The sequence below is a fragment of the Netta rufina genome (genome assembly GCF_964035555.1).
Source record: "Netta rufina genome assembly, chromosome: 1".
Classification (NCBI taxonomy): domain Eukaryota; kingdom Metazoa; phylum Chordata; class Aves; order Anseriformes; family Anatidae; genus Netta; species Netta rufina.
This window is the reverse complement of record NC_140123.1, coordinates 142,411,353-142,434,490: the sequence shown is the minus strand read 5'-3', so window position 1 is coordinate 142,434,490 and position 23,138 is coordinate 142,411,353. Positions and strand designations below refer to the sequence as shown.

General features: G+C 47.8%; 1 protein-coding gene across 1 annotated transcript in view; it reads right to left on the bottom strand.

Annotated features, from left to right (window-relative positions):
* CACNA2D4 (calcium voltage-gated channel auxiliary subunit alpha2delta 4) overlaps positions 1 to 23,138 on the bottom strand; it is a gene marked incomplete at both ends in the record, with an annotated part of 112,839 nt that overhangs the window by 41,528 nt on the left and 48,173 nt on the right. The window contains 7 exons of the mRNA XM_084303707.1: positions 13,838 to 13,918; positions 16,867 to 16,994; positions 18,463 to 18,558; positions 19,432 to 19,525; positions 21,092 to 21,189; positions 22,671 to 22,716; positions 22,855 to 22,922. Coding sequence (XP_084159833.1) covers positions 13,838 to 13,918; positions 16,867 to 16,994; positions 18,463 to 18,558; positions 19,432 to 19,525; positions 21,092 to 21,189; positions 22,671 to 22,716; positions 22,855 to 22,922 — 611 coding nt within the window. The remainder of the gene's footprint in view (positions 1 to 13,837; positions 13,919 to 16,866; positions 16,995 to 18,462; positions 18,559 to 19,431; positions 19,526 to 21,091; positions 21,190 to 22,670; positions 22,717 to 22,854; positions 22,923 to 23,138) is intronic.

The following is a 23,138-nucleotide window of genomic DNA, read 5'->3' as shown; positions in this document are numbered from 1 at the left end:
GGCAGAAAGCCTGGATTCATCTCAACCCTAGGTGAGGGACTGCTATGTTTAGAAACCCACCCAGGAACGAAGAAGACAGGGAAGGGGAGAAAAGAGTTGCTGAGAAACATGAAGGCTGGATGCTACGGGGAGTCCCGCTGCAAAGCAAGTGGAAGGACAAGGAGCTGTCCTCTTCCACGCAGAGCAGAGTAACGGGGTTCCCTGGGAAATGCCCTCTTTGTACCACTGCTGGCAAACAGGCTCTTAATCTCTTTCCTAGCACACCTGGGAAGCAGGGGCTCCCAGTGCCCCTGCAGGCACGGCTAAGCATGGGGCAACCCCCAGTAGAGCCACCTTTTGCCCCAGGCAGGGCCACCGATGCCATGAGGAGGTACCTGCCCTCAGGAAAAGGTTTTCTGGAGCAGGCAGGTCCAACCAACAGGCCGGGGCCGCGTGTCCCTTAGGGGCTGGCAAGCCCACCAGAAACACCCCTTCTGCTCCCCGCCACCCCCTGGCCCCACACACCCACCTGTGGTACAGGCAGGCACATTTCCTGCAGGGAACAGATGGCACTTGTAATTTCTTTTTCTTTTTGTTACTGTTTGAGGAAGAGCATCGAGATTTTCTAAAATGACTGAATGGAGGTTTCTTTGGCATGAGACAGATCATTTTTAAAGGTATATTATATTTCTGGCTTGTTGTTACAGAAGAATAATAAAGAATGTATTTTCCTATGCTCCTTCTTGTTTAAATGAGATCTCTGCGAGCTGCTTTCCCTCTCCCCTGCTCCCTGCTCAAGCAAACACCGCAGGGATACAGCCAGCTAAATGAGAAAACGCTGAATTTCCCCCCATGCTTGCCTGTGCATAGTGCCTGAACGTGGAATGAACATGCAGATAACACTGACAGCGTTTGCATGTGTGCTTCAGTGCCAGGCAAGCATCTGCCCGCAGTCAGGGTGAGGCTGGAGGACTAAATATGCAGGCAGTCAAGGTGAGACCCTGGATCTAGAAACACACAGGCAGGGCTCCAGGGACACAGGCAGGCAAGGGCGATTGTGTAACAAGGATAAGATACTGTGGCAATCAGCTCATTACATAAAAGTAGAAAGGGCCAAATTAATCCCCAGTGTAAGAATGCGGAAGCCAATGGAGTTATATTCAGGTCAAATTTGATTCCAAAAGCTTTTTTTATTATTATTTTTTTAATTAGAGCGTAATGTTCAATAAAACCTGCTGTAACAAATAGTGAGCGATGGGTTCCCACCTCTCCAGATTTCTTACCCTCCTGAGCAAGGTTATTTTAAAACGAGTGGAAATCTCTGTCTAATCCCATTGCACCCCCAAGTACACAAGCTGTCACCCCTAGAGCTAAATGAGTCTCTCCACCAGCTGTTCACTAGCTAGGTTTATCACACGCAGCTAAGATGTTTAAATTCCCTCCTCGACCACTCCCCGAGTTATCCACACAATCCATCACACATTACTCCTGCGAAAAACCTTGTCCTGAGGCACGTGTGGCACCATACTCAGGCTGATCTTCAGAGAGAAACTGGGAGCAGAACCCAGGTACTACTCATCTGGTAGCAGCTGAGGCATCCCTCCTGCTGAAGAGGTATGTGCCGTGAGAGAATCACCGCTGCTGCTTAACAGTACAGGGTCTATGACGCATAGTTTAATCTAATTTTACCGTGCAGGTACAGGAGCGCACACAGATACCACGAAGCAGCTCCTACAATGCCAGAAATGTAGAGCTGAAAAGGCAAAGCCAACACACTCATCTGATGACTCCAGGCTTTTCTGGTTCACAGATCATCCGGGAGCAGCCTATGATTTTCTGCAATTTGATTATCTTTCATTTGGCAAGTGTATTTGCCCCCTATACATATCTACTCACACACACATATAATTTCATGTAGATAAACATGCAATTAGGTATATGCATGTATAAAATACATGGGAAATATATAAAATAGAATTCCTCCTCGGCATCTTGATCATTGGCAGCTTGATCTGGAGGCTTGCACAGCGCTTGCTAGCACTGATTGGGAGCACAGGTCAGAGGGTCAGTTGCTATCCACTGATTAGATAAGGGCAAGTCTTGGCATAGGATTTCTGAAGACCGCAAAGCTTTCCCTTGGAGAGCACTGTGTGTAATGCAGACAAAGGATAAGCATTCCCTGATGATTACAGTTACAGAACACAGCTGAAGTAAATAAAAAATTTCCTGTGTCATTTTTGGGGAGCTTCCCACAACAGTAGCAGCCCTAGGGAGGCAGGGACAAGGCAGCATCCTCACGGCTTTTCTCCCTTTAGAAGGTGGAAGAGAAGGAATCAAAGGGGTAGACAGACCTCTCCTTCCTACAGTGGCACAGTGCTGCTGCCAGGCAGAAACCAACTTGCAGGGCACCTGGAGCCAAGGAGAAAGCAAAGAGCAATGCTAAGAATAACAACCTGTCTTGCACGGAGCTTCTGAGCCAGGACAACGTGCAACTCCTTGCTCGGGGCGCTAGGTCGAGATCTGGCCCTTCAACATTTGCTTTTTCTGTGCTCTAACTTGGGAATAAACTTGTTTGCTAGAACATCTGCAGAGAGTCAACACGTAAAGGGCACAGGAAGAGCGACAAATGTAGGTATTTCATTTGAGAAAAAATGCACAGACGCTACACCGAGATACTCACCCAGCTCTGCATAAAGCTCAAGGGAAATATCCAGAGTAACAACAATGCTTTGCATTTCTATAGTGCTTGCCTTTGGCAGCTCTCTGGGAGCTTGCAAACATTAATGAATTCACAGAGGCAGAGATTCAGAGAGTATAAAGGCCAGAAGGGACTTTAGATCATCCAGTCTGACCTTCTGTGTATTGCACGCTACTGGGAAAGTGTGCAGAAAAGAACCACAAACGTTATTTGAGGGTGGCAGAAAATGCCTTGCTGTGAAAGGCTTAAAGAGCTCAATCTGTTTAGCTTATGAAACAGAAAACAGAGAAGTTATCCTGTAGAAAGTCCAACAGGGTGTGTTTACATGCAGCTGAGTCGAATTTTCCAGAAAGGCATCTACATTTGATTTGAAAACATGCAAGAGATGAAAAATAAAACTCTCTTCCTTTGGTACCTTACTACAGTAACTACTCATGCTCACTGTTAGCGTTCTTGCTGAATATCTCACTTGAATCTGCTTGGTTTCAGTTTCCTGTCACAGGTTTTTGTGATGCTTCTCTCTGGTAGATTAGAAAACATATGCTTAGTAACCAGCACCTCTCCCTGTGAAGGTACCTTATACACTAATCAAATCACTTTCCAATCTTCTTTTTGGTAGGATAAGCAGATTTTCATTCAGTTCATTTTCACTATAAAGCACTTCCTCAGCTCTGGAACAATAATGTAGCCCTGTGCTGCACTGCTTCCAGTTTTTCCTCCTTTTAAAAGTACGCTCCTCACCCATCAAACTCTGTGACCCGTATTGTAGGTAATACGTAGCTATTGCCACCCAATAGTAAATACCACCTTTCCCTACACCTACCCACCAGCCGTACCTCACAACACACTTGCCAGGCGGTGTGAGCATTGTTCCTACTTTAAAGATGCCAGCAGAAGGAAAAGCTACTGCAAAACCCTGGCAGTCATTTTGATGGAGCTGGTTAATTGTAAACTGGTTCTGATCTCACTCATAACCCCCTTTATTGTAGTACAGATTCACAAAACTCTCCAGATTTCTACAATTCCTGGCAAGAGGAAGACCTAGCGTTTTATCTAAACCGATGGTCCCCCTCCAGCAGTCCCCGCTTTCTCATTCACTCCTGGTCTCACATGGTACCTTTCAGCCCTCTCCCCCTGGCCATAAATGTCTTTGATCCCCCAGTTCCTCCTCCTCCCTCCTGCTGGTTTTCCCTCTCCTGTGACTGATCATCCCCGCTCAGCGGCTGCCTCTGACCAGCTGCTTTTCAGATTCGCCCTTCTCTGATCTCCTCTACTGTCACTTCTCAGCTGCCACACACACACGCCAGCCCCCACGTCCCCATCTGCTTTTTAAAGGCTTGTTATCATAAGCTGGGGCTTCTCCGCTCCCTGCAAAACCCAAATCAATCAGGGGAAACCATCACGCTGCCAGAGGCTGCGGGAGGGTTTTAGGTCAGCCCCGGCCAACCTGCGGCCTGCCTGGCGCTGCGCTGAGGCCTCCAGCTGTATCAGCAGGAGTTATTTTTATTCCATCGTGACCAAAATCATGGAATACGTGAATTATACGGCAAAAAGGCCCAGCCTGGCACCCAAAGGGAGGGCTGTGGTGAATGGGGAGTACCCTGAATGACTGCTCTGTGGCTTACGTGCCTAACTGGGTCCGTATTGCTGAATGGTGAGACCAAGGACTTCAGCTGGTCTCCAGTGACAGAGGAGGGACTGCAAGCTAACGCAGTCTCACCTCTCCATTATAAGCACCATCACCCTCTTACACACTTTTCAAGCTTCACATTGAACCCATGTGGCTTTTTACCTCAGATTCTGCCTGGAGAGTTTTTCTAAAGCTCTATCACCCTAATGGCTAGAAACCCTCCTGGAGTTTTCCACCCTAAATATTTTCACGGCCTCCCCATACTACACTGTTTTCACACTAGCAGTGCCCTTTAGTTTAAATGTTTCCTCCAGGATGCATTATTACAGCAAGCCTATCTGCTGAAGCCCTGGTTCCACTTGGTTAAGCAAGCTGGGCTGTCACAGGCTCCTCTCACAAAGCTTCCCTTTCCTCTCCTGTCTGTACCTCTCTGAGGCTGTACGCCTCTGGCCAAAACTGTAACACAAACCAGAGAGGTCTCACAGGGCTTTGGGCAATAGCACTACTACTTGAGTTATTGGAAATAACTCACCAGGTGCATTTTAGGATATCCTTTCCTTCTTCCACAACTGCGTCACACCACCACGTGCCATCATCCTACCAGCAGCTAATAAAGTTCTCAGCATTTTTCCTTTCAGCTTTCTCGTGACATATTTACCAACTCTTTCCTGAAGAGATTTTTTTTTTTTTTTTAAATCCTCAATTTGGAAGACAGATCCTCAGAACACGAACTTCTGAGAGCCAAAGGTTGGTGATGAACAGGGTGGGGAACAGCAGGACATTGCTGAGCCCTGGCTAAAGCTGCTGGGAGCCACCAAGTCTGTCTGGCTGCCTTTCGGCAAGGATCTCAGATCTTCTTGCGGTAGGCAAAGGTTCCCTCATTTTTTTTTGTGGGCATCAGGGGGCAAACACAGCCTAAACTGAGGACCCTCACTGAGATTTTTCAAAATGGACCCAGCAGTTCCCAGAAGACAAGGGCTGCCTCTAGTCCTGCTCGCTGTGCTCTCTGCCAGCTCTTGCAGAGTTCCCAGCTCACGGATTTCCAATATTAGTTCTCAAGCGTATGACCTTGTCTGTCGTACTACTGAAATTCATTCTGTTTCTGGTACTCCTGCCAAGGTCAAATAAGGCTTGCTCTACGATATCCTGGTCCTTCCCTGTACTAGCAATGCCTTCTAGTGTTGAATCATCAGGACACTTCCTCACTACCTGCTCCTATTAGCGTCAGGGTCTCAGTTAATGCTGGCGGGGAGTGCCACAAGTGACCTTGTGCTAGATGGACAGGTGACCTTGCTGTTGCCATCATTCCAGACTCAATTCTACCTCTCTGTCCCTCACAGCTCCTCTGCCTTTCCTTATCTTCTCTAGTTTAACAAATTGTTTCTTATGGGGCACCGTATCAAGTGCCTTACTGATACACAAAGATCAGACCTTTGAAATTTCTTATGCCTTCCAGGAAAACAATCATCTGAAAGGAAGCTAATGGGTTAGCCTGGCATGAGCTAGCATTGTTGAACACGTATTGCCTGACTCCCTTTTCCCTAACCACATGATAATAATTGCACTTTCCTTCCAGATTTCCTCTAAAGCACTACAAACATTACAGAGGTCACACGTAGAGGTCTGAGACTGACAAACTTATTTCTCCCCCTTCCTTCATCCTGACTGCTGAATTTTCACTTTTCCAGTCGACATGGAGACACAACTGTGGACAGAGCTGAAAAAAAAAACAAACACCCTTGCTATAAGCTTGTGTTTCCATGTGGCAGGGAGGGAGAGCATCCAGGCGCCAGCACTGAGAGCACTCAGCAGCTTGGGCAGCTTGTTCCCAGCACTCAGACTGCTTCTTGCCCCAAGGACGACACTGCTGCCCTTATCAATAACTCGGGCGCAGAGCCCTCCTTTCCTCTCACACCTTTCAGGCCTCCACGCCCAATGCTGGGCCCGTACCCACTGCATTCAGCACCTCCACAGCCCTTGGTGAGCCCTTGTACAGGGCAAGGACAAGCAGAGAAAAAGAGACTTGCTGCTGGTAAAGCCTCTCTACAGCCCCAGAGTGCAGTGTAACTGCATTAGGGAGGAACGAGGAATATTTCTGGGAACATTATCAGGAATATTCCTGTGATGAAGCCCTAAGCAAATTGGTCTGGCCTCCTAGCTGACCCTGCTTTGAGCAGGAGGTTGACTAGAGCCCTCCTGAGGTGCCTTCCAGCTGAAGTATCCTATGATCCTCCGAATGGGACTTCTCTATCCCAGTGAGAGAAACGGAAAAAAAAGGTCTTATGAAGAGAAAGGCCTTGCAGCAGGAGCCTCATTACACAGCCTTGTGATGGGGAGATGTGTGCCTTAAGGGGATGGCACAGCAGAAAAGCAACTTAGGAAGGAAATAGCCTGAGTTTGGTGGTAAAAGTCATACATCTTAGGAATAGACTGGAAATGCCTCAGACCTGCTAAGTTTTCATGTTTCTCAACCCACAATGCTTGTTTGCTTGTGCCTTGGCTGAAATAAGCCTAATCACCTCACGAAGTATTTCCTATAACCTGCTTTACTATAATATTTCCTACCCTCATCCTCACAGTCACAGACTGCTTCTGTGACCCTTTTAGCATCTTCTCACATGACTTTACACCTACAGGTCCTAACACAGCTCATGACATCAAGTATAGCCACGCCAAAGCTATGATCCTTGCATGGGTAACACCACTTTAGATGTGCAGACACGGGTTGTTGTGGGGGGATAGGGGTGAGTAAGGCAAAGCACTGGCCTTGTTCTCGCACAGAGATTTAGGTTTGCAGCCTACTTGGTCAGAGGCATTAATAAGATTGGTTAGGCTGGTTGGTTAGTAAGGTGTTAGTTAGGCTGGTAGCCTTTGCCCTGGCCCATCCATGACCTGACGGACTGCTGCCACCCTTCTCTGCACACCCGCATCTACTACACACCAGGCACACTTCCACATCCACGCGGATTACTGATGTCCATACCTCTGTGTACATGCAGAAAGCATGTGCAAGTACGCAGCCCCACCACAGGCAGCACTATATGGAAATCACTCCATGAAGATAAGCATCTCTGCCTGCTCATAGCTGTATGCGCAGACAGGTACCACAACCACACAGCACGCTGCAGAGAAACTGTTTGCATATGCAAAACCACACAGAGATGCACAAATGCCCTCGCACGTTGCGCATCTCCACATATTCTACGTGTAAGATGCTCCCTCAGGCTCACGTGGCCCTGGGCAGAGATATAGGCCCCTGACCATCCTGGCTAGGTAGGAGTTAATGCAAGAGAGGATGGGGAAGAAATTAAAAGAAAAAAAAAAAAGTTGAAACCCCAGCACATGATTCTTCTCCTATCACATCTGTGAATCCTGGAGCGCGAGAGTAATTGTCTGCAATGAGTCAGAGCAAAAGGCACAAGGAAATGGTTGCCGTGGCAACCCTCGCACTGCTCTAATTCGGCTCGGAATTAAAATGATATCAAATAATTTGCAAGCAAAGGGAACACGGCGAAGGCGCCGGGTGCCAATCTAAAAATCCAGCTATATGCAAGCCTCTCCTGAGTCAGTGTCAAGGGCTCTCTTCCCTTCAAGCGTGACAACCATGGCAATCAGAGGAGCTACAGAGGCGGGGGTGATGGATAACCCTAGGCTAGAAGATTTCTGCTACGCACAGGCAAGAACAGGCTCCTGGGCTGGAGCCCCAGCCCGGAACAGGCTCCAAGGCTGGGGACGTTTGAGGGCTGGATGTCCCAGGAGGGCTCATTCCCAAGGCAACAGGCAATGTCACTCACACCGGGAGGCACTGAAGATCTCAAAGTCTACGCAGAGAGCATATACAGCGTAGAGGAAAAGTAAATTGCTGATGGATGACCAGCCAGAGGAGGCAGAATGCTATGGAAAATGTCCCACATAACTGTCTTTTGCATTCTTCTGAGGATAAAATAAACATATTTGGCCCCACTGTCAGTAGGTACCATTTACGTGCAGAGATGTGGAGTTTTGAAGGCAGATGCTTTCTTTCTGCCTGTTCACTGACCTGGCTGGAAGGTAACTAGCTCTGAGCAGGGAACTCTGTGGTCCCAGCTCCGATTCCAAACCCTGTCAAAAAGCTGACTTTGTAAGAACAGTCCCTGTGAAAAATAAGGCAATCGCCTTACTTTTGTCTGGCTCATAGAGTAGCTGGGGTTTGCCCCAGAAACATTGAGACCCCAGCCTTTTTGCTTGCAGATCTCTCTGCACAAAGGCTCAGTACATACAGTAGGACACCAAGGATGGCAGGCAGGCAGGAAGGTGGATGAGGGATGCAGGAAAGCAGCGTGAATGGAGAGAGACTGGTTTTGGCACACCAAAGTGGGCTGAAAATGAGCTAGGTCTTCCTTCTTTCTACCCATTCTACCCCTGGATGCAGGGGAGATCATGCCCTTCCATAAAGGCACCCAGGCACCCTGGGAGCTTGCAGAAGTTTCTTGCAAAGTTCCTATGTTGGGAGGACGTTGGCACCACATCCAGCATTAAAAGAGGGACAGCGTGCCTTCTGTGTACAGCAGCAAAAGCTCAGGAGATCAGCTGCTCTCAGATTTTGTACTGGCAATGTCACACTGGTTTTCAAGCCAGTGTAGTAAAATAATTTCAATTCTCTAGCTTGAATGCAACTATTCCAGTGTAAAAGGTGCTCACGTTATTGCAGCTTATTTCCATGCATTTTACATCGTTTTCACAGGTGCAACTGTCACTTTCTGGAGAGGAACAGAGAGGGGGTTGAAATGTTTTATCCACCCAACAACAAAACCGTAGGAATACAGAATTGTGTGTAGATGAGTTTGAAAAGATGCCACAGCAACAGAACTGCTGAAAAAGACACCTGCATCTCTCCTCTCTGCTCGCTGGTAACAGACAGCAGGTAGCCAAAATTGGGGACCGAGGGAGAGGACAGAGGGACGTCAAGCTGGCCAGTAAACGGTTTTCAAATGAAGAGCTTCCGCCAGACTGACAAAGGCTGGGTTTTAACCAGCAGTCTAATGGCAAAATTACTTTCCATTACCCATTTTCAGACTGGCTGATTTCGAATACTTCTGGAAAAAAAAAATAAAAAAAATCTAAGCTTTTTTGAAAATCTGCTCCTGCTGGGAGTACAGAATTGTTCGGAAAATACTGGCCTTAATACTGTCCTTACTCAATGTCTCCAAGCCCTCTCTGTACAGTAGGAACGATATTTCTCTTCTTTCGTCCTTCTTTGGGCTTGTCTGGGCTCTCCCCATACACATCTGTATATACTGCTGTCATCACAGGGTAACAATTTTGGTGTGGTCCAATCGTTGTAAATAAGAAGCAACTTTGAATATGAAGAGAAGAGAGAGGTGTTGTATAAAATAAACCTGGATCTCCCACCTGGCTGTTTGCACGTCCTGTTTGTTTTATCAGGCACGGTGGAGCCTGTGCATGCCATGCCCTGTGCTTTGCTGGTATCGGCCACCTCCTGTCCCTGAGACACAGCAGCAGTGGCAAGGAGCCTCACAGAAAAAACCTCCTACCTGTTCCTGCTCTGACCAGCAGCCAGCCACCACGTAACTCCAACAGGCAGAAGGTCAGGCAATAAAAGAGACGTCATACCCTGCCCAAAGTGACAGCTAACCTCCCGTGCAGATTCCAGCAGTTTCACTGGGGCTTTAAATCACTAAAAGCTTCTGTCAGCAGCTACATGTGATTTCTGCAGCGCACCCCCTGAGGACCATAAAGCCCCAGGCTACTGACTCAGTGGAGGGAGCAGATGACAGTGCTATCTGGGGCAGGACTTGGCTTGGGGAGAGTGCCATCGCAAGCCCTTATTTTTCATTTCCAGCGAAGTTAGCGCCAGAGCAAGGCACTGGACTGACATCCCAGGAGACTGGCTGCCTGCTAATTAATTATAATTAATCATCCAGGCATTACTTAATGTTTGCAGAGTGCTTTGAACTGCCAAAGCACAATAGAGCAGGTAGCTAACAGTAACTCAAAGTAACAGCTACAGCGGTAGGTTTGCCTGCGTGGCCTCCCCAAAGCCCCAGCAGCTCTGAGAGCACCCAAATCAGCGAGCACAAGCAGCTCCGTGGTGTCCTCTGTGGGTTTCTCCAAGCCTCCAAAGGTCTGCACAATGCCCTGGCTGCAGGGTTTTGGCTGGGCCATGCCAGGCAGACCCGGGAGGATGGAAGCCCCTGTGCTCCCCCCTCCATCGCTGCCCTCAGCGCTGCAGGCTGGCTGCTCTCTAATCCCAGCTGACATCTCCCTTGCTCTCTGACAGAGCCCAGGCCTATCTCGTCCTCCTGGCCACTTGGTTTTTGGAGCTTGCCTTTCTCCGCCTCGGCCGGGGACTGCCATCCAGCTGCCAGCAGGAAAGGGGCCCTGTCATCGGCATCCTCCTTGAGGGGGCATTGGGGGTGCCCCCAGCCCACGGGCAGAGCTGTAAGCCCTAGAGCTTAATTCTTCACTGCACGCATAGTGAACATTTCAGAGCGCTTACAAAGTCCCCCCAAGCACCATCAAGTCAAGCAACTGCCAGTAACAATCAGTGGCAGAATGACAGGCCAGTTCAGACAAATTGCACTTTTATAGGGGCACTTAAAAAGCCTTCTGCTGTCCCCCCTCTACAGAACGGTGACAGCATTTATCCAGAAACCGCAAGCCTACCCAGGTATTTGGCTTCCCGGGATCCTGTGCTGGGAATCAAGCTGATTTCTGGTAGTGTCCTGACTCTAAATGAATGCGATTATCATGCCCACTGAGGGCTGATGCCATCCAAATAACAATAATAACAATCTGCATCCCGTTCTGCTCTGATTGCCTCTTGCTGTGTCTCCATTCGCTCCCCTTCCCTCACCTCTCCCCTGTACCCAGCTGGGGGTAGGATGGTTTTGCAGCACAGCCCACCATCATTTGTGCTGCAGCCTCTAACGCTGGGTAAAGCCCCCCAGTACCAGGCCCGAGCTACTCACCATGATTATGTCAGTCTGAGGGGAGTGAAGAGAGGCCTTTACCCTTCCTCTCATAGTTGTTACCCTCAAGATCAAATAGTATTGCAATAGGTAGCATGAACACAATATTTGTTTTTTTTTGTTTTTTTTTTTAAAGACTACTGCTATTATGAAAGATTCAGATGATGAACCTTGTCATGACTAAAAAAATGCAAATGGTAAAATAGATACAGAACCGCTTTGCTCCTGGATGCCCCAAAACCAAGTTGTAAATGTACGCAAACCCTTCCACTCCCACTGAAGTCAATGGGGGATACAGCGGGGGCCTGAAGGATTTTGGACCCTTTGGGAGAAATTACTTCCCTCGGTGCTGTCATGCTTTGGATGAAACATGAGTATTTTTCATCAACACATAAGGAACAGGGAACGAAGAGCACCCAGCTGAATGTACCACGTGTGAAAATAAGCAGAAGATGCTTGTGGTCAGGTCACCTAGCATGATGACTTGCGACGGGGACCATGGTACCTCTAAGGAATGAAAGCAATTGAGAATTCATTTCTCTCAGCTTCTGTGGTTACAGGTGAAGAAACTGGTTTGTTCTATATAATTTCCACAAATGACAGAAACTTTACCTTAACACCACTGTTTTGACAGGACTTTTCCCTATCCTCTGCTGTTTTTCCCACCCTCATCTTCCTACAGCAGAGGACTCTGCCCCTTCACAGCATGTCCGTGCAGAGTCTATTCCGCATTCAGCATAACTGAGAGGGTGGAAATCTCCACAGGGGTTTTGAAAAGTGCTGCTGACAGAAGAAAAACAGCTCCGTCAGGGGCAGCTCCTCCTGTCACTTGTTCTTGCTCCAGCTCTTCCACACTGAAGTTTCCTTCCCTGTGTTTATGCTGAGTACCAAATCAACTGTTTGTGTGCCTCTGCTCTAACTCACAGCTCAGGAAAGGAAACAGAAAGAATCATGAAAAATGATATTTAAAAACATTTTTTTTTCTCCTCCCAAATTGAAGCCCAGAAAAATGCCCCAGTGGTACATAGTCTCAATGCTATTTAGTTCTTCTAACAGTGCCAGCTAGTACCAGTTTTGGGGGCAGTTTCTGTGACCCAAGCACCTACTTTAAATGAACTGTATTGAAACCTCCTCTATTTCACACGGGTCTCTGGACAGGCTTCACGTCACAATAAATTTGTTTGGATTTGAGACAGTGTTATAGCCGTTAACAGCACTATTTTATATCACCACTCCCTCAGTTTATAAGTACTCTCTCATTCCCCTGGTGATACTTAGCACCACTCTCAACTGCAACTTATTGAAAGCCCGGAAATTAAAGAATGGTTCATCAGATGAAGTTAAATTGCTGCAGTTTAACTGAGCAGTAGATTGAAGGCCATCCATTGCGTCCTACCTAGCCTAGGTACAAGCAGCGGCTGACTCTGTGATCTGAAGGTATCTGCAGTACGACCTTGTCTCTACTGGATATTTCTTTAGCAGTTGGCATAACCTCATGCTGAGATAAACATTGCACAATTTTTCTTTAGAGAACATCTACTGTAATGCTACTCAGTATAGAAGAAAAGTCTGCAACTGATTTTACTGTTAAGAATTAAAAGACAGATTCCCACATAACTGGAAATTCAAAGTTGTTGTTCAGCATCTGCTCTGTGCAGTCATTTCTCCCACCAGACAGGACTCCATTAACACTAACCATTCCTTCACAGGTAGCTTTGCATCTCTGCATGTTTCTGCTAATAACTGCTCCATTATCTGTTCTGCCAACCTATTCCCTTACTGTTGCCACATCAAAAAAAAAAAAAAAAAATCCACTCAGATTTAGCTACAGTTTTGTTCACACCAATACTCGTACACAGCGAGTTTAGTTTGGGTCTGAAGCCAACACTATTGATTAAAGTTGTTTTGTTTTGTTAAGTGGGTACTCTGATTCACTTCTGAGTTTATTGTACTGTTGTAAAGCCTGAAGCAATTGCTACAGAAAATGGTAAAGTTTCAGAAGCTTTGAGGTTCTGAGAGAAATAATGTGTTCTGCAAGTACTCCAAAAGTAGACGCAGAGTATGGTGAAAGTCTGTTAAACAGGGTTCAAAGCTCAGGTGCAAAGAGAAGTTCAGAAATCTGTATGCATAAATTGGAAATCCAGCAACAAACCCATTTCACCAGAAAGTTATTTTTCGGTGGAGAAAACAATAGAGATGCAGGAATGTGCATCTCTACATCCTACACAACCAAAAGTGTGCCCTGAAAGTGGTTCAAAACCTACATTGACTTCTTAACCAACTCATGCTCCAGGGAAACAGGCAGTCTCAATCCACAGAAATCACTGGTGCTGAAGATGGAAAGCTTGCATTCAAACAGCCCATTTCCCTTGCAAAGGCATGTCAGCCATTTAGTACCTTTTCCAATGTTCTCTGTTTTGCCTATTTTTCAACATGACAATCTATTGTGGTTCCCATCACCTCCTTTGAATGACAATCTAACAGCTCTCAACTCCCACTCTCAACATACGACGACGTTACTGTTTCATTCAAGATAAAAGAAAAACCAGGATTTCCTACCTGCAGCAATACCCATCTTCCCATCCACGGATACAGCCACTGCTGTGCTCACTGTCACCACTTTTGGAAGGCCTCCTCCCTCTGTCAAGACATGAAACCAGCAGGCTTGGTTAGCTTACATGCAGCAGGATTCACATCCAGATCAGTGCATACTTATGCCTCAGCCCTGAAGGATCCAAGAATCTGGAGGACTGCATCTTTCAAACCACATAAGCAACCTAAAAGGCTAATGACTTGACTTGTTTATCTCAGGAGAAAAGCAGCATCCTTGGCATAAAATATAAGGGACTGGCCTCCTGCATTTTGGGCAGGCAGAACGCCTCTTGGGCTGGAAGACTGCTTTGCTTCACGCACCAGCTAAACTCTGTAGGCAAAGGAGAAGCAGGACAGGGAATTCTGACATTGATCCTTGCACAGCAAAGGCCAGGCTTATGCCCAGCTCTGTTGCCCAAGTCAGGCTGGCACTACAAACTGGAGACAGACGTGATACTCATGGGTACTTCCAGAGTGCACTCTGTTTTAAAAACAGTCTTCTGGGATAGATTCAGCTGCCTAAACTTTGTTATGCCCAAGGGCATCCCTTTTATCATTTAGCTGCTGCTTCATGTGTCCCTGTAGGTCCTGTGTCACATCTGCCAGCCCCACGCAGATCTTTTGGATCCAACAAGGCATTTAAAATAGCACGAATGGATAGATTTAAGCAACTGAACCCCACTTGCTGTCTTTGCTAGTGCAGTTGTTTCAGCCTGCAATTGCCCATGTTACATTAAATAATAATAATACAGAAATGGAAAGCGATTAGATTAGCTTCAGCTGGAGCACCTCTTCTGAAACTGCCAGGGGACAGTTTGAAGGTCAGCACAATCAATTTAGCCTACAACTGCCTACTTGCTTGCATGCTGTATGGAAAACTCTTGCTCAGCCGGATGGATCAGGTGTTCTTTCCTCTCCCAGAGCTACAGCATTTGTTACTGTTTTCCATTTCTGCCGTCATCACTCTTTTTGGTACCCAGCATGTCCTGAGCATGATTCAGTGGCTACTGCAGTTTAGCCTGGAGTCTCTCTCTTTTTTTTTTTTTTTGTTTGGACTGAAGCCAGATTAGCTTGCTCAAGGATGTCAGAACTAGTAAAGTCCTCATGAAACAAATACCCAGCCAACTTATGCTCACATGCCTCGAGCCTGATCCTGCCTTTATGGTGAACCCCAAATTTCTTGCTCACCCCGAGGATGAGACAAATAAGCAACATGCTCATATTGTCCCTTAGAAAAACAAAGGAACAAACCCAGCACACACACACAAAAACTAACAAACATCACATGACACATCTGGACTGCATGAACAGTTTTATTTGACTTGCAGAGCTTTCCCTGCTGTCTTCTCTCTGGGACTTTTGGACACTGGAGGAGTGTACCCTGGATAAATTTTTCTGATGACCTGCAGCCATTCCCTGCTGTACTCCTCGCCAGTTCTTTGGGCTCTTCCCTCTTATGTGACAAGAAGAGTATTGGCAATGGACCCACCTGTCACACCGTGGGCATACACTGGCTCATGAGGAAAGCATGGAAGGGGTACTTTGGGATCTAATCAGCAAGAATTTCTTAAGAAATTGGGTGGCCTGTTCTGACCAAAAGGTGAGGCACCTCTGCTTCTAAGGATGTCAAGCGAAGGGCTCAGAGTCTGCTCTGACATTGAAGCACAGTGGCTCAGAGGAACTGAATATTATTTCCAGGCGCTTCACAGCCATCTTGTATGATCTCATGAATCAGTCTAATCCCAGCTGCTCATGCCTAACGAGACTAATAATCTCCTGTACATTTTAGAGAATAAGGTCTTCAGGGGCAGGCATTACTTCTTATAAAGTGCCTGTAGGGTTTCCAGGCAAATGGGGTCCTGGACTTTATTGAAGTTCCTGACCAATAGCAATGTCATACAAAAAAGAGAGGCAGCTTCTATTCTGCCTTTATCCATGCAAAACTACCTGTAATGGCAAATAAAGCCACATCAAGCCACAATCCCAGTGTTTAGCCAGCAGTAGTAGGGCCTACTAGGTTCTGGATAATAGCTGTCCTAGGGAGCCCCACAGGGTGTTCCTGCCTGTTTTTCTAAACCACACCGTATTCCAAAGAGCAAATGCTGTTGTGTGTAGGGGAGTAAAAGGTCTCTCCTGCCATGCCTCCTCCTCCTCCCCTTTCTTCACTTGCCATTTGAGGGAGATGTAAGGGTGCTGTGCAGAGAGAGAGGCTTGGGTGGAAGGTTTCAAGTCCTTTCTCTTCCCATCCCTCCCTCTTTACATCCTGGTTCATCTCCAACCTCCCAGTCTGGTTTTCTCGTTGCTGCTTGCTTTCCCACCCACCAGCCTCCCACCACCGTGCCACAAAAAGCTTTAACAGCTCAAGTGCTGAGCTCCCTGACAAAGACTGAGTGCTAGGGGCTAGGGAGGGCACAGAGGGGATTTCGCCTTTTGTGTAGGAGTCTCACAACAGGATTTTGTTTTGATATTTTTTTTTCCTTTCCAGGCTCTTCTGCTCTCTTCCAGCCTTTGAGGAAGTCCTGGCTGGCTCTGCAAGCTCACAGGAACCAACACCCTAAGCAAGAGACACTGAAAAGCCAATCTTTGCTTTTTCTCTTGTGTTTGAGCTCCTTTGCTAAGGAGGAGGTGCCATATTTTCGTAGCATGATAGAAAGAACATAGGGCACCAACGAGACACCCTCACCAGGAGAAAACTATGGACAAGCACTCCTCCCTTGTCCCTAACAAACCCGTCCTGTCCTGTCATAGAAAGTGGTGATGGAAAAAAAAAGCCACCCTCTAAAGTCACTTCTTCCTGAGTCCCTGCTGACTCCTCATCAGTCCTGACTGTGACTCTGATGGTTCTGACTCTATGCCTCTACGCAGGGTATGCTGAATGCCTCAGTAATTCCTACTGTGCAAGAGTGGCAATAAAGGGTTTGGGATAAGCGTGGCGTTGGAAGATATACGTGAAAAACCTTTTTTCTTCTCTCCTCTCGTGTTCAGGCTGAGGTTACCTGCATCATCTTCCGAAACTATGCTGTAGATGAAGCTGCCAGGGGGATGCTCGGCTGCCCGGCGATACCACAGAGGGAAGTGGTCCATGGTGAAGATGCTCTCCTTGTCCTTCCGAGTCAGGAATTTCCTGCCAGCAGAAACCAGAGAGCAGCTCTTCACACAGTGCATCCCCCTGGGGCTGGCCACCCCCTTGGAGCCACTTAGGGCACCTCAGCACCTGCGGGACACCCGCGGGCCCCATGTAACCCACAAAGGCAGGAGCCAAGCTCCGCGCTGGGAACCGCCACGTCCCCTCAGGCTCCCCGGGGGCCATTCGTGGCCCTCCGGCCGCCATTTTCTGCCGGCACCCCCGGGGCCATCGCGGCCGCCGCTCCGCCGCCGGCCGCCCGCCAGGTGCCGCTGTTGGCCCGGCCGAGGCCCTGGGCGCCGCCGCTCCGCCGCCGCCCCCACGGCGAGGGCACGGGGCAGGGCTGGGGGTGAAGGAGACGCTAAGGGCGCCTGAGCCTGCCTGGCCGACACGTCCCCGTGGTGTTCGGGCTCTCCTTTTACTGTATGTTTTTTTTGACAGAGCGCTAATTGCTCATTTATGCAGTGCCTTCCCGTCAGGAGATTCCGAAAGTGCCTCTCCTGTGACAGATCCCTCATTGAGGTGTAGTGACTGCGAGCGTTGAGAAGCACTGAACAACGCTGTGTGGGGTAGGGAGTCATCGTGTTAGCTTCCTTTAGCAGGTGGTTTTTAATTCCTCGTCACCAGATCCTGGCTATGCTGAGTTATCCAAGACTTCCTCAGAAACTCGAGGACTGTGGCTGTCAGGGAGCGCATGTCAGGCACAACGAAGCTCCCCGCCTTGAATATCCAATTCGTATTTGGAGAACTGGGAGACAGCGAAACACCTGGCACAAAGCTGAGGACCACCGCCATCCTGTTTTGTTCCATCTGCTGGTGCTGCCTCTGCAGCCTGGCCTTTTTTTACAGAAGCTTGGACCAGCCTGCACGTTCAAACCTCAACTAAAATGAAAACTGTGCCCTTTCCACATCAAAAAACTCCTCTGAATGTGTACTTTTGCCTTGAGGGAGAGGACAAGAGAATGAATCGTGTATGACAGATGTCAGTCACATCACTTAATGCATCACTGGAAGGCACTGGGATGCTATGATGGGAGCAGTGTAAGACTCAGAACAGAATAAAACTGGGAGAGAGGAACTGAGACAGAAAGATCAAACCTAGCCAAGCTGGAACATCACCGGGGCACTGGAGTGCAGAGCCTTTACACTGCAAAATGTTCCTGGGGGTATAGAGTAATTGTGGACATTTCCTCTCTAAGATAACTGAATTTGGGGCATAATCGAAGTTTTCCATTTTACAGTGAAATTAATGCACTTTGGGACAGTGTTTCAGGAAAAAATCAAGAGGACCAGAGAAACATAAAGGGCCCTTACCCTGCCTGCATAAATCAGCACCCATCCCACCAGGGTCTTGCTCCTTTACTTTCTATTTCTGCATCCCCAAATAAGTTTCTAAGCCTGGTGTTAATTTCATGGTGCCCCTTCAGAGACACTGAGAGAAATCCCTTAATGCAGAGTAGGGACTTACCTGTTGGAAAGTTTCTCAGAGCCCACATACAGAGCACTCCTCATGAGTCCAGCTCGAGTGCCCAGAAATGCCATCTCGACCCCTGCCTCAGTCTCCCTGTGGAACAGAAATATACGAGCAGAAGCAAACAGTTCTCAGAAGAGCCATCTTTCTGCCCGAGTGATGACCTTAGGCTTAGACCTGTGTCTAGGTTGACACCTTGGAAATTTGCTCATTGCATTCTTTTGAAAGGAGGATGTAAGCTGTTGTCTTCCTGCTAGCCCTGCTCTAGGCTGCCTGTACATAGGTTGAAGCGAGGGAAAAGGACTGCAGAGAGAGAATATCTGTCTCAAACAAGCAAAGGATGGGCAGGGTAACAGACTGGCTCTGTAGATTGATTTGGATGTGTCTTGCTGGATTATCAAGGGCACAGATGGGAGAGCTACATGGTAGAGAGCCTGCTGCAGTGTGGTGGTATGGCACAACCTTAAAATAAGAGGTGTGTGTTGGTGTTGGCTGTTTAAGGGTGTGTGCACTGGTATCGGGGTATCCTAGCATGATTGCTCCTGGCTCAAGCTCCATCAGCAGCAGGGATACTGGTAACTGAAACAGGGACAAGAGTCCCATAGCCACACATCTGTGTAAGTTGCATGTTGTCTGCTGGAAGCAGATCTTTGTTCACTGAATCACTGCTGGCCTCCAGTGGAATTCAAACATGAATGGCATTAATATTCTGTTACCAAGAAAAACCCTCACCAAACTAAAGGCTTACGTGAGGAGGCCCAACCTGATGGAGTCCACTCCTGAGAAATGCTTTTTGAGCTATTTGTAAAGCTATTGAGCTAGTTCTAACAACCTTTTGAGCTATTTCTAAAATTTCTTACATACTTTGAAAGAATCTATGACTCTTTCAGGCATTATGTAAGCCCATAGCATCTGGAAATGCAGGTTCAATGGTGTTTTACCCATATTTGCTTCTCATACACTTACAAGGACATATTGAGGGCTAGTGTTGTCCAGTAGGCTTCCAAGGGTGCAGTGACCACGGCATCAAACAGCACTTCCTGGACCAGCTCCTCATCACCTAAGGAGGAAGGGGAACAAGAATCAGGAGAGGAAGACATATGCCCCTCTAGGTACCTTAGATATGGAGAATCTGACGGCCCAGGGCACTGGAGCTACATGGCACAAAAAGAGACCTCCCCTTGCAGGGCTGAGAACATGACCTGCCACCCTGATGGAGGGAAGCAAAAGAAGAGCTGTAACAGCTAAGATCATAACAGTGGTTCCCCTGCAAGCTCAGGGGAAGGATTTAGGATTGAAAGTGTTGGCAAATGAGAGGCTTTCAAATTAAGTTACTCATCAGACTCCAGCCTTCTTGATTGAACAGTCTATCTATAGCCATTGCCTCAGATCCCTGCCTTGACTTTTCTTCTGGGTGCCCCATAGTGAGGACACCAGCTACCCCGTTCCACCCAAGGAGCTTTCTTCAAAGCCCCTCGTGACTTCTTGATGGCCTCTACTCTGTTTACCTTTCTCGAGATACCATCCCGTGCTAAATGGCATACTCAAAACTCCCACTTACTCAACCTGCTTCTTTTCTATACCACCCTGTTCACCAGCAGATCTTTCCTTCCTCAGGCCCTGTATGCCTAGGATGTGTCCTAATCCTATTTCTTTTTCCCCACAGAACTTAAAATTTTCAAGGTCCTCTACTCAGCCCTTCCAAAACTTCCTTTCTCCTTCCTGTCTTCTTCAACTGCTACATCTCTTTTCAGCCTTTTCAAAGCTCAGCCAGGAGGGGTCTGTTCACATGGTATAATAGAGAAGCAATTATCGGATTACATTTGTTTTTAGTTTTAAGAGATCCAAATCCTTGTGTCAGAGGTTTCTGAAGCATTATACACAAAATCTTGGTTCAGCACTTGGCACGGCTAAGAAGGCTGAAGCCATGGAGAGTGAGGTGAGCCGAAGGACATCCTAAGGCTAAATTCCTGCAGGGAGCTCCCATGCACAGCTGCCCACCTCTGCCCCTCAACAGAGGTCCCACTCAGCTGCTCGCCTGCCTATGCTTCACCTGGAGAGCGGACCTGCTGCAAGGGGTGAGGAGGGAGGATAATCATCCTGTAGCATTTTTTTTCCCCCCCAAAAAAATCAATTACTGATCATCTTTGGCAAACAGAATTAATAACCTTTTTCTGAAAGACTCCATCTGTCTACACGGCGCAATGCAGCCCACGGAGGATGCTAGCTGGGGCCCTGGGGAGCAGAATAGTGACGGCAGCTTTTTGGCTCCTCCTGCCAGCCTCTAGCCCAGCTGGTCGGTCTGTCTCAAGCATGGTGTGCAGCCCCCACCACACCCCAATCAAGCCTTTCGTCCATCACTATTTCCTGTGCTGAGACCTTCAGTGAAGTTAAGTTATGTGACAGCTTTGAAATTAAAAAAAAAAATCCTCTGCTGGAGACAAGGAGGTGGATCCTCACTCAGCTCATTTCCACCTGTGAATTCAGCTGGGCTAGAGTTCAGCCCTGCCTGTGGGAGCAGCTGCCAGGGGAGCTCAGTCTGACACCAATCAGTTTCTCACAGTCCCCGCTTGCCCGTGAGGTTACAGAAAACCCCAGCAGGGCCCTTCTGATGGCCAGGACTCACATTCCAGGTCAGGTTCCTCTCCTGTGAGGAAACGGATCACAGCCTCCAGCTGGCTGAGCTTACGGTGGTCGGGATCGATGTCCGTGATGCAGTAAATCCTGGTGGGGAGGGAGAAGAAGCCCCAAAGGGCAAAAAGAATCACAGTCAGACAAACACTCCACGACAATAACAACTGCAAACAAAAATACAGTGAGAAAGCTTGGGCTGCAAAGATTTTGCTGTAGCTGCATGCCACGGCCACACAAAGCCTAACAATGTGGCTCTGAGTCAACCCTACCAATAAAACCAAACAATAATTAATGTGACTGCTGCACTTAGTAGGGCTGCTGGTGTGTCCTCCAGCTGAAGTTCACAATGCAGTGTGGTTAGCAGTCCCAAATCCTTCCTGCAAGGTCATTTATATTATACACCGAGTAGTGTGTGTACCTGTGTATCTCTACACAATAACGTGATGGAGAGACCTGAAAAGCAGGGGGCTGCATGCAGTGTGAGTAACATTGATTTGGGAGTGGAAAAAAGGAGGCAGAGAAGCCATGTGAGATGAGGAATGAGCTTTCAGTGTGATACGGTGTCAGCAAAAGCTTTCCCAATGGTACACAGCTGTAGGACACAGTTCGGGGAGAAATGGGAGAATGTTTTTCAAGTGTGGGTCTCTGTATGATAAAATAAACCAGCCTTCTAATCCTGCTTCAGTTTTGACTGCTTCACTGTCAGGACAAGGGAGAGGAAGGGGTTATGAGAGAGAATTACATCTCATTAATGGACTGAAAGGAATGATTTATGAGCAAGGCCGAAGAGTAACGAATATGTAAAATGTGGTAAGCTGACACCCCAAGCTAGGAGTAGAAGAAGGAGAAGTCACTGCATGTGTCTCAAATGCTCTGCCTATGAAACTTGACAGTGTAATGAGAGGTGTGAAGGGCTGTGGGGCTTCTAGAATATAGTTATTTTGGCTTTGGTACAGGCTGGGTTCATGTGCCTGAGTGTAACTGAATGTTGGGTTCATGAAAATCCCAAACCTCACAGCAATAAATGGAAAGTGCCATGCTTTACCCTGTTTCATGTCCAAACCAAGCAAAACCATAAATTATGCATGCTCTTGAAACAGCGGTCATAAATCACCCCCACGTTCACTAGAAATTAGGTCTAGGCTCAGTTCAGAGGAATGCCAACCAAAAATAAGCTCGGATTTTAAAACATGGTTCAGTGTCTCGCTAACCTTGCTACAAAATGCACTGACAGGTCTGACATACTGCGGGTTTTGTAGCACAAATCAGGGCAACACGAGGAAGAACAAAATGAGTTTGGGTACAGAAGACTGAGAATAAATCTCAGGAGATGTTTCCTGCTGGGGACATCCCAGGCCTTGGTGGGATCTCCCAAGGGTAGAGATGGAACTGAGTTCTGGAGGCACCGCTATCATACCCTGAGGCCATCAGCTCTTTCCAGGTGCAGTCCCTGAACAGCACAGCTTTTCCTCTGGGCCACGGAGTGTGGTGAACTCGAGCAAAGCTGCTGGGAACTTTGCCAGAAGCTCATGACAAAGTCCAGCGTCTTTGACACGATTTCCTCCACTTACCATTCATTCGCTAAAGACAGGTCTGGCTGGAGCAGGTCGTGCAAACCTGAAATCAGATCATACGCTGAGTATTCAATTAGGTAGCAGACAGACAGATACAGGCTGGTAGGGAGAAGGGAAGCAGTAAGTTTCAGAGCAGCTACCTTGTCCTTTGGGACAGCGGGGCTGTTCCAGAGCCACCTACCTTCCTCCACAGAAGTGTTCCCCAGCAGAATGTACTCCCCGTGCCCCCTGGACAGCACGACCCCCAGGCTGCAGGCAGGAGGAGAAACAGAGGGCTTGTCAGCAAGGAGGGGTGTAATCCCAAAACACGACACTGCATTCCCTGCAGTGATGACCCCTAAAGGTGTTAATTCCCTCCACAGCTATTAAAGAAAAGAACAGCATTGAAAGAAGATCAAGTGAGATCTGACTGCAGCCCAGGAGGCTGGGGAGCCTGTCTGTAGGGCTGTGAGACGTTTTTGGTGA